The sequence below is a fragment of the Perissodus microlepis genome, chromosome 19, assembly GCF_051167445.1.
Source record: "Perissodus microlepis isolate ML-2025 ecotype Zambia chromosome 19, ASM5116744v1, whole genome shotgun sequence".
NCBI lineage: Eukaryota > Metazoa > Chordata > Actinopteri > Cichliformes > Cichlidae > Perissodus > Perissodus microlepis.
Genome location: NC_140479.1, coordinates 5841515 through 5855855, shown reverse-complemented (window position 1 = coordinate 5855855; position 14341 = coordinate 5841515). Strand labels below are relative to the sequence as shown.

General features: G+C 38.5%; 1 protein-coding gene across 3 annotated transcripts in view; it reads right to left on the bottom strand.

The window, feature by feature from the left end:
• The window catches only part of LOC146365243 (nesprin-2-like), a 29568-nt gene extending 15909 nt beyond the window's left edge, over nucleotides 1-13659 (bottom strand). The window contains exons 1-2 of one of the 3 annotated variants that reach the window (XM_084914310.1): nucleotides 13529-13659; nucleotides 7292-7416 (exon numbers count right to left, since the gene is read on the bottom strand). In XM_084914310.1, coding sequence (XP_084770436.1) covers nucleotides 7292-7379 — 88 coding nt within the window. In that variant the 5' untranslated portion in view covers nucleotides 7380-7416; nucleotides 13529-13659. Of the gene's footprint in view, nucleotides 1-3810; nucleotides 4045-7291; nucleotides 7417-11584; nucleotides 11696-13528 lie in introns of those variants that run through there. The other 2 variants (XM_084914311.1, XM_084914312.1) reach the window with 2 other exon arrangements.
• Nucleotides 13660-14341: the final 682 nt, after the last annotated feature.

The window sequence follows — 14341 nt, the reverse complement described above, 5'->3', positions numbered from 1 at the left end:
GACTGAAATTTAGAGCCGCCCAAAACCAGCCACTACTGGTTCTGGTACATTGCACACAATCAATTGCATGATGAGAGGCCTACATCCAAAGTCTTTTGCTTCACCTCATATCAATAGCGAAACAGTTGAAACTTGAAGACAACTGGGCAGTGACAGCAGGACATTGATTGCAAAAACACATCAGAACTGGTTTTGGAATGGATAAAGCAGGTTAACATTACACTTTTGAAATGGTCCCAACCTTGAACATTTCTGCACTATGCTTGAAAACCTGTTCAATATCAGAAAACCAACCAATTTAATTTAACCCTGCCAATTCCACCAAGAAGAGTGGACAGATATCTAGCCTGAATTATGCCAGAAGCCTGTTTATGGCTAGCAAGAGGATCTGGTTAAGGTGTAGCTTGCTAGGAGACATTTAACCAAATATTACTTGAGCTGTTTGTATACTCCAGACTCTGTATGTATACAGACTCCTGTGAACCGGTGTGGATTCAACAAAAAACACACAAAATAAATTTAAAGCTGTCATTACAGTCATTAAAGATGTATGCTGCACAATCGCACAATCATTCCACCATGGAAAAGCAGCAGGTCAAAGAAATCAAATTAATCAAAGCATCAAACTTATGACATTCATGCCCATCATGAGTGTATGAAAACATCTGACCACAACTGAAGGTCCCCCATGAAACAACATAACCGTAAAGGGGGGCACAGCAGCCTAAACAGTTTTATCTGAGCCAACCTTGGGGTTTAAACAATCTGCTTTATTCAGCAGAATGAAAAACATTAGCGGTGTGCAATTCATTTAAACAGTAGATTCTAGAAGTGCACCTATTGCGAAATTAACAAGCATTTGCAACTATAAGACTGCTGCATCCTAAAAGCTGTTTATTTCTTTAGGGTACACCCAGATTGCTATGGGAACACTTTTGGCAGTATTATAAACACAAGTATTTGGTTTGTGTGTTGCCTGAACAAGCCACAAACCTCGGAAAATGACTCATCACAAAATGTGTTGCAAAAACTTTTGGGGATCCTAAAAACATAATCAAGAATCTCACATATACTGTGATCTAAGAATGGTATTTACTTTTAACGGAAGAGTATTATATTTTGTATGAATTCCCTTTGTTTTCTTTGTTCTTTTTAAACATACTTTATGAAGTTTGTAGTGCAGTTTGTAGGGGTCAACTTGAAAGAAAGGCAGATATGAAATATAGAATTGAGATCAGAGGTCAAATGTGAGATGATATTTGGATGCATCCCCATTAACCAGTATTATTTCCCAAATGTGGCCAATAAGCACAAAAGCATTGGAATATTCAGCATAGTTTTAAAGATAAAATACATTTTTTGAAAATGTGACCTTATTTGACCTTGAAGAAGAGCTTAGAGGTCCAAAGTATATATTTTCACCATAATTTATTTCCTATATGCCTATACATATAGATAATGAAATATGTACAAACAATGGCAGAAAGAAACATTTTAAAGCTAGAATCAATGCACTGACCAGTTCAGCAACACCTAAAGGCCCAAAAGACCACAGAAGGCAACTAAAGGTTAAACAGCTTCACAACATCCAATCAAGAACAACCAAATGAGAGGAGGACGTCTACAAGGGACACCTTAATGAAGAGAAATGTTGAGGATTTAGAGCAAGGTGACCACTGAATACAGTCAAGACCAAGAAGGCCACGTTAGACTTTGCCATAAAACATTTAAAAGGTTTGGCACAGTTCTGTGAAAGATGAAACCATAGTTAACTTGTACCAGAAGGATGGCAAAAGTATTGAGAATGAGAGGAACAGCTCATGATCTAAAGCATACCACATTATCTGTTTAACATGGATGTTTTTGTAACTCTTCAGACTTTGAAATTTGCGTAATTCAGCCTTCTTACTATTGTTCCTTGTCTTACATTTTCACATACAAACAGCATTTTGAAAACTTTATGAAGGGTTTTACCTGACAACAGTGATGTATTCCATTTATTTCCCTGGTGGAAAATTAGCTAGCTGAGCTTTCCCAGCTAGTAGTTACAAGATTTTAAGAAAACTTGACCTCTGCCTTTGAGCTTGAGGTCAAGGTGACTGAGATTCAAACTTGTCTGAGAGTTTTAGCAGATGCACCTATGGTATCAGTTTCAATATGCTACGTTGCCTGGTTCACAACCTATTGCAGTGATAAAAATGCCCGCCCTCATGGCAATACCCCGCCAGCCTTTATGGATTTGTCTAATATTAAAATTTACTTGATGATCTGAAATATATAAGTTTGACAAATATGGAAAAGTGATAATACACCAGGAAGGGGGGGGGGGGGGGGGGATACCTTTTCACAGCACTGTATATTGTATTTGACTGGCTGACAAACTTGATATCTGCTCCTAGAGGAGGGGCTTTCTCCTGCTATAAGAGCCTGCTATCATGTGCTTTCCTCAATCGAAAGCTTCTTGTCCCCCCAGGGTTAATGTGTCTGTGGGATGTGATAAATCTGACAACTGACATGCAATTTTGGCTACTGAGAGCAGGGCCTCCTCTATCTGCTCTGCATGTGGCAAATAGTGTTTTTAAGGACTACTGCATAATGCACAATGTGGTGCATTTCTGCAGTTTTTCAGACATTTCTAAAGGGAACTACTGGATAATCAGTCAGTTGTCAGTTTATGAAACAAGTTTCTGATCTGAATTAAGGGACTTGACTGGGGTTTAACAATGGCGCTTGATAAGCTGCCGCACCCACCAAGACCATCAGGAGAGTACAATAAGCATTACGTAAATAGGTTTTTTCTTTAATAAGATTGCCTATTAATATTTCATGATTTTATGAGCAATTTGTTATGAATTTGTTAAGAATTAATTGTGCTTTATTTCAGCTGCCAGATAACAGGTGAGGAAAATGCTTTATAGTTTATAATGGTTTTTTATGCAGTTAAAATGGGCTTTCAAACCTTTTTTTTAAATACATGTAAAAAGGGAGCAAAAGTGTCAGAGCTATCGTTTGAAAATGTGTTTATCACAGATGTTACTTGAGTCCTTCAGGCTAAAAAGCCATTCCAAATAAGGGATTTGGAAGCTTCCTAAAATGCTAATTTTAGGCCTTCTGGACATCTTTCATAACCAGCAACTGTACAAATGCAAAGCACTGATAGAAAATGTTACCAACAGAATATCACCGCCCCAAAATTAATATATACAGTAACTAGTAAAATTAGCAGTAACTACCATAAAATCATCAGGTTGGCTTCTTATTTCGTTTTCAGCTCAGCAAACTTTTTCTTTTTCTTTTCTTTTTTGCCTTTTCAAGATGCTAACATTAGCCATCTGCCTTCATGGCTTTGTTGTAGTTTCAGCTACTACAAGTACAATGTTGCTCAGACATTAAATAAAGGTTTAACCTCTGAATAGCAGCCAAGCTTCGGTTTTGTGTTTAATGCATAATTGCATTCTACAGCAGTAGCTCTTCTAAAACTAGACTACTGTAGGTTTTATAAGATCTTAAACTTGCCCCAGTCCTGAGAAGAGAGCGAAGCCTATATATGAATTTGAATACATACATATGCATACTGTATAGGTGAGTTACTATTTACTTCCTACTCAAGACTGGTTTCTTATATTCTGCAGATACTGGGACTATATCTGTAAATCTCCTGGTATAGTTTCTATAAGCAGTCAAACTAGGTTTAAGAGTTCCACATTCAAACGCTGCCTACAGTACAGTGTCTTCACACTAAACTCTGCAGTCACTTTCATTCCACACCAATCAACTTCACTGCTAGAAAGACAAATGCAAGCAACTTACCCACAATGTGAGAAGTCATGCTGATTCAGCAGGTAGTGTAGTACTAGTAGTATTAGTAAACTCTGATGTTAAACATCTGTTTAAATCAAATGCATTTTTCCCTTACATGCTTTACCAAACCGATTCAACATTCAACACACCCATTGCTGCAGCAGAAGAGATTATATGAAATATGATATGAAATCCCATTGAAAACAATTCTTGTTTAAACCGTCTACAATTCTTGCCTGCAGGGATGCAGGTGAGTTTAGCTGGGCTCCACCTCTTTTAAATGTGACTCACCGAGATTTCATTCCTGCCCAAACACGATCTGGAACAAGCTAGTTCTCCTGCAGCATCCTAAGTACTTTATGCTGCACAGGCTGGAAAACCTGACTCAAATTCAAGCAAACCAAGCAAAATGGAAGACGAATTTTGGAAGACTAAGTTAATGCAACCCCAACCCCAGTTAGGTAACTGAAACATAGCCAGTAGGTTACACAGTGCAGCTAAGCAAAAACGAAAGAAAAAAGAGTCACTCATTGACATAAATATGATGTTAGAAATAGTGTAAATGTGTAAATGTGCATGTCAAAATAAGCCCAAAACTGCACCCTATTCTATTTGGCAATGCATAAAAAGATGATTAATGTTGTACCGACAACCTATTAAAAAGGTATTTAAAGTGGCATCACATGTTCTCCCTAAAACAGCCAGTGGGTATATCCATGATGCAGAACACATCGTGCTCAAGACCCTGTACCCTATGCAAGAAAATATCCTCCCAGACTCAGTTAACAAGTGTTGAATACACCCAACAATCACACATAGCTTGAGCTATTTTTAGTGACATTCTTTTATCATCACACCTTCAAATATACACAAAAAACGACTTTCACACTCTTATTTTACAAGATGGCTTGTCATGGGGGCATTGGGCTTACATCATTCCTTCTGGACATGGTGTAGCAGCTGGAAACTACATAACTGGAAAAACATTTACAAGGCTTAAAAAAAACACAGTGTTCTAAATGTGGGGAGTAAATGAGCTAAAAATAGCTCTGTGAGGAATGAAGTCAGATTGGACCCAATAAGTTAGGGGAGGCAAAAGAACTGAGGTAGGTACAGAGAAAGAACCACATATGAGCATGTTGAAAAGTCCAAAGATCAAGAGTCAAGGAAGATGTAGAGAAAAAAGATCTGAGAGTCACTAATTTTAAAAGAGTCCCAATCAAAAATATAAGCTGCAAGAAAGAGAATAAGGAGAGTGGTGGATCAGGACTGAGAGAGGCTATTAAAAAAGGTGAAATAAGAACAGAAAGATTAAGAAAAGTTATGGAAAAATATGAACAACAAGTGTCTTTTTAGATATATATTACTATACAGAACAAATATGGTTTTGCAAGTCTTGACAGATGTGTGGTTAAAGTGGGCTATTAATTTTTGTGCTGCAGTCTAGCATTGCTTCCAGCTGATGTCATGGAGATACTCTCTCAAAAAAATCACAATATGTAACCTTGTAATCGTGCCAGCATGCTCATAATGCAACACACATCCTTTTTTCATGCTCACGCCTGTTAAGCACTCAAGCAAATGTCAGTAAAGGTAAGTCTTGGTTCTTCAGTAAATGGAATATCCCCAAACGCTCACATATCACCAAATACACAAACTGCATTTTTGGCACCTGTCAGATAGAAAATAAAGCATAGCTACTTATATATGTGGTGAAAATTCTAGTTAGTTACAACTGCATTATAGAAAATGGAAGAGGAGATGGAAGAGGTCCTGGGTTCAAATCCTGGATAAACCCCCAAGTTTGCTGGCTTGAGGGACCTGACACATTAATCAGACAGTCTCCACTGGGGTCAGAGCTAAAATAGCCTGTTCTTAAATTCTTAAACGAGACTGACCAGGAGGTCGCTGTTGCATTGATAAACCCCGTCTACCTGCAAGACAACACAGGGAGACAAACAGGGCAAAACAACAGGGACTGTCCAATGCACAGGGCCATGACAAGGACAATGGAATGGGAGATAAGGACTTCCTCAACAAGTGATGTTTGATAAACCTTTGGATGCTTAATAATTCTTGGTCAGTCTAAGCAGGCATCCCTCTCCCCACCCATCTCCTCCAGCTCCTCTCTTCCAGGGTTTCCCTGCCTTGGACATTTCCAAAAGACCTCCTCTAGGAGATACGCCAGAGTCATCCTATTCAGATGCCCAAACCACCTCAACCTCAGAGAGAGAAGAGCTACAGGCTGGACTTGAACCTGGGGCACTCCTCTCCGGCCACCGAGCTAAAATGGTACCCTGTTCTTGGATTTTTTTTTTATCTGATTTTTAAATCTGAAATATGTACATGAAATTATCTGTTTTTCATTTCATGTTGTAAAATGTTTTCACATGGTAATAGGTTTGTGTTATTCAAAGGTAATGGACACTAAGTGCAACCTAAATTGATTGGTTTACAGTCCGGTGAAGTCAAACTCTGGTGCTAATGGTTCCCGTGATGTTAGGTCCAAGGCAGCATTGATAAATTCACATTAAAAATGATGATGCTCTGTCACTTGCCAAGTTTACCTCTGGACTTTTGTTTTTTAAACTGGCAAAGGTCAGACAATGGTCAGCTATGGTAGCTTCTATAATATTTGTTAAGATATTACAGAATGCAGTTGGGCAAATAAGCTTTGATCACACAAAGAAAACATCTACCTAAGCTTGAAGTACACATTTTCATGTGCCTTATTTGTAAATAAGACATTTCCCAGCTCAGCCACTACACTTGTTCTTCGGCCCATCCTCCTACCATAAATTGGTAAATGTATATAATAACTTTTTTTGTGTTTTGTTCTTTTTTATTCTACAACTTACATCACAAGCAGATGACTCATTGTTACATTTTTTAAAATCATAAACCAGAGATGAAAAACTTTAAAATGAAGTGGCTCACCAATTGAAAACCAACTTGTAACGACAGTCTCAGTGCAATACTTTGCTTAAGATGTTCATGAATGCCCTGAGATACAGTGAGTTGATGTGCACGCAGTGTTTATTGCATGCCTGCACCACCCTCCTGCTCTTTCCCTTGAGAAGACTCTTTGCAACATGACTCATGTTGCAAAGTGAACAGCGGATCACTTTCCGTAGATTAAACCAAGCATGACCTCAAAAAGAGTGGTAAAAGTGAAACAAGATGTTGCCCACAGTGGACTGACTGTGACAAGGTCATCAAACTGCTCCCTTGAGTGAGACTGAGGCCAAACTGTTATTATGTTGCCACAGTGACTGAAATCTGGACTTTTTTTTCCCTTTTTACTCTTGCATGACCTCAGACCAGAAACAATGAGCACTTACTCATTTTAGGTAAGAAGCACCACAGTAGTTCCAACAACCTAAAGCTAGGATTTTTTTTGAAAAACCCTTTACACTTGTTCTTGTAGAAAATAATTTAATTGTTCAGTCAGAAACATTACACTGTAATCTGTACTGGAAATGAGACTGACCCTGCAGCAGCATGTGAACATTGTCAATATCCAGGGGGATGGTCCCCTGCTCCAACAAAGCATCTCTGGAGTAGAAGTCTGACGACATATTCTCATCCACAGACTCCTGGCAGCATGGCACTGCTCTAAAAAATACAGAGGAAAAAGAAAAGCATCAATATTAGTGCCTAAAAGAACTAAAGACTAAACTATAAAGATCTAAGACTAAAATATCACACTTTTTCCAGCTGGTGCCAGTCTGAGGAAGCTTGTACCTTAACTTTATAGCCAAAAGTTTCTATATCTAATATACATGTGACCAAAAGCTTTATAAACGATTAAAAAATTAAGTCTTATGTATCAGTTGCCACTTTTTGTTGAAACAGTTAATGATAACAGAATGGGGCAGGTCGGACGATTCGTCCCTTTCAGTTAGGTGTTAATCCATTGAGTCATTTATAATACACAAGCAAGGCTGATCAAATAATCATTAAAAAGTAAAAGACAAAATCTTAAAACTCGAATCTTTAGCACCGTTGCCTCACAGCAAGAAGGTCCTGGGTTCAAATCCAGTGGAGTGTGGCATTTGCTTATTCTCCCTGTTTCTGTGTGGGTTCTCTCTGGCTTCCTCCCACAGTCCGAAGACATGCTGTTAGTGGGGTTAGGTTAACTGGTGATTCTAAATTGACTATTTGTTGAATATATGTATGAATGAGTGTCTGACCAGGGTACGCCCTGTCCATCTGACTTTAGCCCTCCCACAACCCTGAACTGGACAAGTGGATGGATGGATGGATGGATGGACCAAGTTGGAAGATACAACTGTGTGTTGTTATAAATTGTGTCTCAGTCAGTCTGATTGCTGCAAATATACCACTACTCTGTCACTTGCGTGTAGTGCTACAGAGTGATTGCAATACCGCTGCCATAGGACATGACAGAAAGGACCACTGATCAGCTACCATGCAAGACTCTCCACCTCTCCTGAATAATCTGCAGACATCTCAAGGTAAAGGGATGATTTCTACAGAGAACAACATGTGGAGTTTCACAATGCAGTCTTTTATAAATGAGACCCCAGGACATCTGTTGGATTACTGTGGATACTCATCTTCCATCCATCCAATCGCTAATACAGCATATAATCATAGATGGGCTGGAGGCTATCCCCGCTGCCATACAGCAAGAGGCAGGGTACACCATAGAGAGGTTGTAATGATGTTCTCAATCATTTCCAGTCATGTTCGGATAAACAGGCCCGCAAACATCTGTGCATTCAAGCGCTTCTGTTTCAGCAAAAGCGTGTGTGCTGCTTGTTGCTTGAGGCTAATTATTCATGTGCTGTAACTGGTGTACGAGCATGCACCCAAACCCATTCAGACACAGCAGACCTTTAATATTTTGGGATGTGGATACATGTATCCAATAAACATGAATTAGTGGTAAAATTATATTTAAGACTGGTTATTATAATAATTATTACTATTTCCAGTATTATAGCCATTGCATCAACACAAATAATGATAATGGTGCAGCCAGGAGGTTTGTGTGAACAGAATTATATTGTTCCAGTCTGCTGCTGTGTATGTCCACAAAACATTCTATGACAAACAGACTGGCAGTGAGCATGTCTGAAATACAGTCAAAGAGGAGTTTATCATCTTTTAAAGTGCAATGAAACACTGTCAGTATAAACTGAGTGCAACGTGAAGTGCTGGGCCGTGTTCTGTCTTGTTCATTCTCCCTCTAGGATATGAACAAGCGGACTGAGAGAAATGTATGACATTTAGACATCTTTCCAGAGTAGCCTGCCTAAACAAATCAAGCAGTGAAAAATAAAAAAGCCCTTTGATCTGATTGTTTTTCTCTGCAGATAAACACGACTGACGTGATGGTCCAGGAGAGCGGACAGGTGAGCGAGACTAAAATACAACAGTGTGAAATAGTGCCAACACTCACCAATATGTCAGAGCAAATGTCAGATGTGTCAGAGCCAGATCAGATCAAATACAAGCAGCTCACGTACTGTGACCTGCATGTGTTGCCAGAAGAATGTGATTTCACTCAAACTGGCAACATCAAACATTGGAGCCACTTGGCAATATTTCTTGTATGCTGCTTCCTATGTGGCAAGCACCACTCGTGTTTTCCTCCCAGAATTGTTAATGGCCAAACAAATATGAATCCTTAACAAGCCAGAAGAAGTCAAATTATGGTTAATTCCTAAAAAAACTAATCAAGTCAATAAAGACTTGTACACAGAAACACATTAGCTCTGACAAACTCTATTAAAAGGGCTATTTGCAAATATGACACTACCAGTGCTATAAAGTGTGTTGGCAGTAGGTATGGGTATTGAGGAATTTAATTTAAAGCTGAATCCAGTAAATCCTTAGTAACTGGAGAATATTGGTGCAGATAAAGTAAATAAAAACAAAAAAGCAAGAAAAGTATTTTTATACTTTTGACAAGCTGTTGTGATGTCAGTGCATGAGATGACTCCTTACTGGTTACTTGACATTCTGACAAGTGCAAAATACCAGCAAACTATTTAAAGCACCATAACTAATAATAACATCAAATTAAATCATTTGATAAGGTAGCATTAAACAAATATTTGCCCAAGGTTACTCACAGCTGCACAAGCAATAAGAAGTAAGCAGCACATGCGGTTTCTAAAAACACACTGAACCACTAACATCCATTGTTAATGTGACCCCACAGAACCATGCTCTGATAATGCTACCCTGCCAAGTATGTGTGCATATGTGGACTGCTATAGCACAGCATTTGAGCTATCCCAAGGCTTCGTGTCAGCTGCAAAACGATAGATCAAGGGAGGCGAGAGATAGAGAGAACGGTATATAAAATATATACAAATATTTACCGCAAGAGATTACAAGAGATAGTAACTAATGGGAAAATGTCAGGGGTTTCTTACACAGGCATAATTTAAAAGAAAGGAATATAGCTTTTACTGCTGTGTGTTTTTCACTGTCTGGATCTAATAAATACAAAATGCATGAAGTTGTTAACATGTCTATTGAGATTTCAGGGCAACAACAACAGAGTGCTAGACTCATGCATGACTCATAGTTAAGCAATCAAATCACACCATCCATTAAAGTTGCATCACAAAGTGAATTTTACTAGCTGTCATTACTGAGTAAAGAGGTAAGCCTATAGCGGGCAAAGGCACATTATCAGAGAGAGTCACAAGTCCCACTGCTCAGCTCTAATTGTAGCAATGAGACAAAGGGCAGCAAAACACATTATACGGTGCTGTGGAAAAAGCACAGGGAGGGGTCACATCACAAAGCCAAAGCACTGGTGTTACATGCTTGTTGCATGTATTCATCCAGATTAATAATCGCATAATTAGTTAAAGTGGCCGTCTGTGAGAAAGCTGAAGGGCATGAAGTAGTAGAGAGGTATTAGGTCTCCCCAAAGCGCCACAACAAAAGTGATTTAACATTCCAGTTTATTCATGTCAGACTTACAAGTGCAACCTTAAATAAAAGCTTGACCCAAGAAAAACGCAAGCAGTAAGTATCAGTAGTAAGTGTATATGTTGTGCTAGAGAATCCAACATGTATCGATCAGTAAATTAAAAAAAAAAAATCCTACACATAGTTTTAGTACAGGATAAAGCGTGCAAAATATCCTTCATTTGATGAATGAGCAAAATGAGCACTTTGTCTTACAGATAACTGTGCCCTATTCAGGACTGAGAAAAGAGGCTGTCTTCAACCTCAGAGGAAGCACAAAAAATGCAACAAAAAGTATTCTTCACTGTGGTGCAGATGAAAGTAACACATTAAATAACCTAAACCTGAAACTGAATCATTTTGTCACTGGAGTTTGTACAAGCCTGTGTTACACTGAAAGCCTTTCTTCTGCTCTGTTTTCACGCTGTGTCCAGACTTTCAAACAGTAAAAAATTGACCATATTTACCAAAATCTTTCAAAAAATCTGTACCTATTTGTTCAGATTTCATGACACCCCTGCACACATTCCCCATATATTCACAAGGTATTCATATTCATTTTTAAAGCTGAGGGATAATGGATTAGTCATTGACAATATATGCTAGAAAATGTTAGCCTTCAGCTCCCACAGCTTTATGCCAACTGAAAATATCTTGGATGTGAGAGTTGAACCATGAGCTAAGGACTGGTTAAGACTAAACAAAATTACCATTCAAGAAACAAGAAGCTGTTAAACCTGACTTCAGTTAGCATAAATTAAATGAAACAAAATTAAAATCTATGAAGATACCAAAACAAAATCATTTCTGTGTGCAAGGCTAATACCTTCCTCTGGCTGCAGGATCCTACTTCTGTGTCAGTCTGACAGTACTGCTCTGACTAACCACAACAAGCTGGAACGGAACTAAACTGACATGAACCACACACAAATCAGTGATATCCAGTTTGTACAGTAATTGTAAACAAACACCTGGGAAAACCACATCTTCCACATTCCCTCACTAGAGATTTGACTCTAAAGGGAACTCTCCCTGCCACTCGCTTTTATCTCAGTATAAATGCCGTGACTCTCTCTGAAACAACACCCTACTCTACTTTCTTTAAATGCTTTCAAGGCAGGTCTTTGTGCTCTTTGTGAGAGCCCAAGGAACAAATCAACAGCGACAGTGTTGCTGAACCTGTCACACAGAGCTTTCACAGACACACCCTGGGTGATCAGATGTTAGAAAAGGGGAGAGGTAATCTATGCTTTCATTCGACTAAGAACACACCACTGATGACAATATGGGGCAAATATCTTGAAGGCGGACCTACAGTGCAATATATTTTGACACGCATGCACAGTATCACAAGGTTCATCACGGAGGTCTTGATTGAATGAGGTTAGTAAGGTAGTTTCTCTTAGATAGAAGATTTCTATCGAGTATCATTATCTATGACTCCACTAAGAAATGGAAAACAAAGACACTGAACTCTAACAAGCTAACAGGGAAAACATAAAGCTCCTGTTATTTATTAATGTTCTGCTAGGGCAGAAAAATGGTATCACATAATTATTCTTCTAAATAGCTCAAGTTAGTGAAGGAAATAGGGTTGCATATTTTTTTATAGAAACAAAACTAAATGTTATACTACCCTACATACCACTGTAGGGATTTTTAATCCAGGGTGCTTAACAAAATGATTCTCAGCTCAACTTCAATTATCCTACCACCTACAAGTGGGCTGAGTTAGAGCTGCTCACATGTTTTAGCAGAAAGGAAACGTGAATTTATATGACGACATTGTTGTAAAAGCATCCTAACCAAAAGCAATATCTCTGGATTTATATCTTAAGTACAGAACAAACAGTCCAAATTTATAGCGTGATTCTTGGTATAAATAAAATCTTATAGTGATCTTTGGTAACAGGCAATTTTTCACACATAGGCAGATAAACATGAGGTACAAAGAAGAGGTGGCTCAGTTAAAGTGATGACTGAGAGAGACACTGTGTCTGAAAGAATCCTTCAAGTCAAACTACTGAGAAAAGTCACATCTGCTAACTGGGTGATAAGGCCTTTAAATGACGTATAAACTGCAACTCATAACAGTCCTGGGCTGATACATATTCAGTTTACATCAGTCACTTAAACATAGAATAACTTCAGTTAGCAACAGGAATTCATTATTCTTACTAAACTGATGCATTGAATTGTTACTAGACAGGCTACAGTTCAGAACTGCTTACATATATACATCTATATATATAAAATATATAGATGTATATATGCGAATGTAAGAAGAGAAATCCCAACCACTGTACATTAACTTGTCCTATCACTGTTGTCTATAAGTGCTACTAAGTGAGCTGGCTCTCACTGCAGGAATGTGAGATAGTGTCACTGTTATGAAGCTGTTGGATCCCAAAAATAGCAGCAAGGAACATGTGTGTACAGCTGAACTGAGATCAGATCAGTTGAGACATATAATGAGTCCTTGAGGAAGACTAGAGGACTTTTTAATAAGGCAGATAAGAAGCCATGGGTCTGCAGGTTTAAGAAGAATATAATGAGAAGACACTCTCCTCACACACACTTAGGAATTGCATCGGGTGACAGCAATACCATTACTAATTAAACTCAGGGTCAATTACAGCCGCATTATGTAAACTTCACCACCTAAACTGCAGTCAGTAGTCAACACATTCTTTACAGCTGCACGTACTGCTGGTTCTTCGAAATTTCATAGAGATTTACAGAAAAAATGTTAAAAGTTGGTTGTACTTACATACAGTAAAAAGTTGTGTTTTGGGGTAAAGATGGAGGTCCAGGGACTATTGAACTGCAATGTGGGAGAGCAGATCTGGTTCTGTTGTAGTATGTGGAAATGAAACCTGAAGCACTGTTTGACAGATCTGGAAGTTTGCAGCGCTCCACTGGACTGTCACCCGAGAAGTCAGAGCCATGCCGGGGCCAAGTAGGAAACTCTGTGGGGCACTAAAAATAGAAACCAGCCAGGGTTCAGCTCACCCACCTCCCTCCAGTTTGGCTCTGATGGCTGTCACCTGGTTAAAGGTCCGGCTTCAACATGTACATATATGCTCATGCGCATGCAGAACTGACAGATCCTTTCTGAGGTGTAGTCATGCATGACCATACAGTGTAAACGAAAGAAGGAACATATTTGAGCTAGAAGTTACATAAACCTAGCAAAATACGAGCTATATAGCACTATAGGAGACTAATGGTATGGTAATGATATGATAAGTTTCTATTATACATCACAGATCCAGTAATTATTTAATAAAATTTATGGAAATACACATGAAAATGAAACATTCTTTTTATTTAAAGGAACATTTGGCTGTTCACTTATTCACATTCAGCTCAGTGAGTAAGAAACACCACATTTTCCACTGATGTACCGGGATATGGTGATATTGCGTGATCTCTGCGTGATCTACTAGCTGATAAAATGTGATTTTCCTCATGCAGTGCTTTTTTTATGGTAAGTATACACACCTTAGAAGTTAAGTTCTTCGTTTGGTATTACAGTTTTGTTTACTGATCTTTATGTTTTGAGTATTTTCGAGTCTTTTCT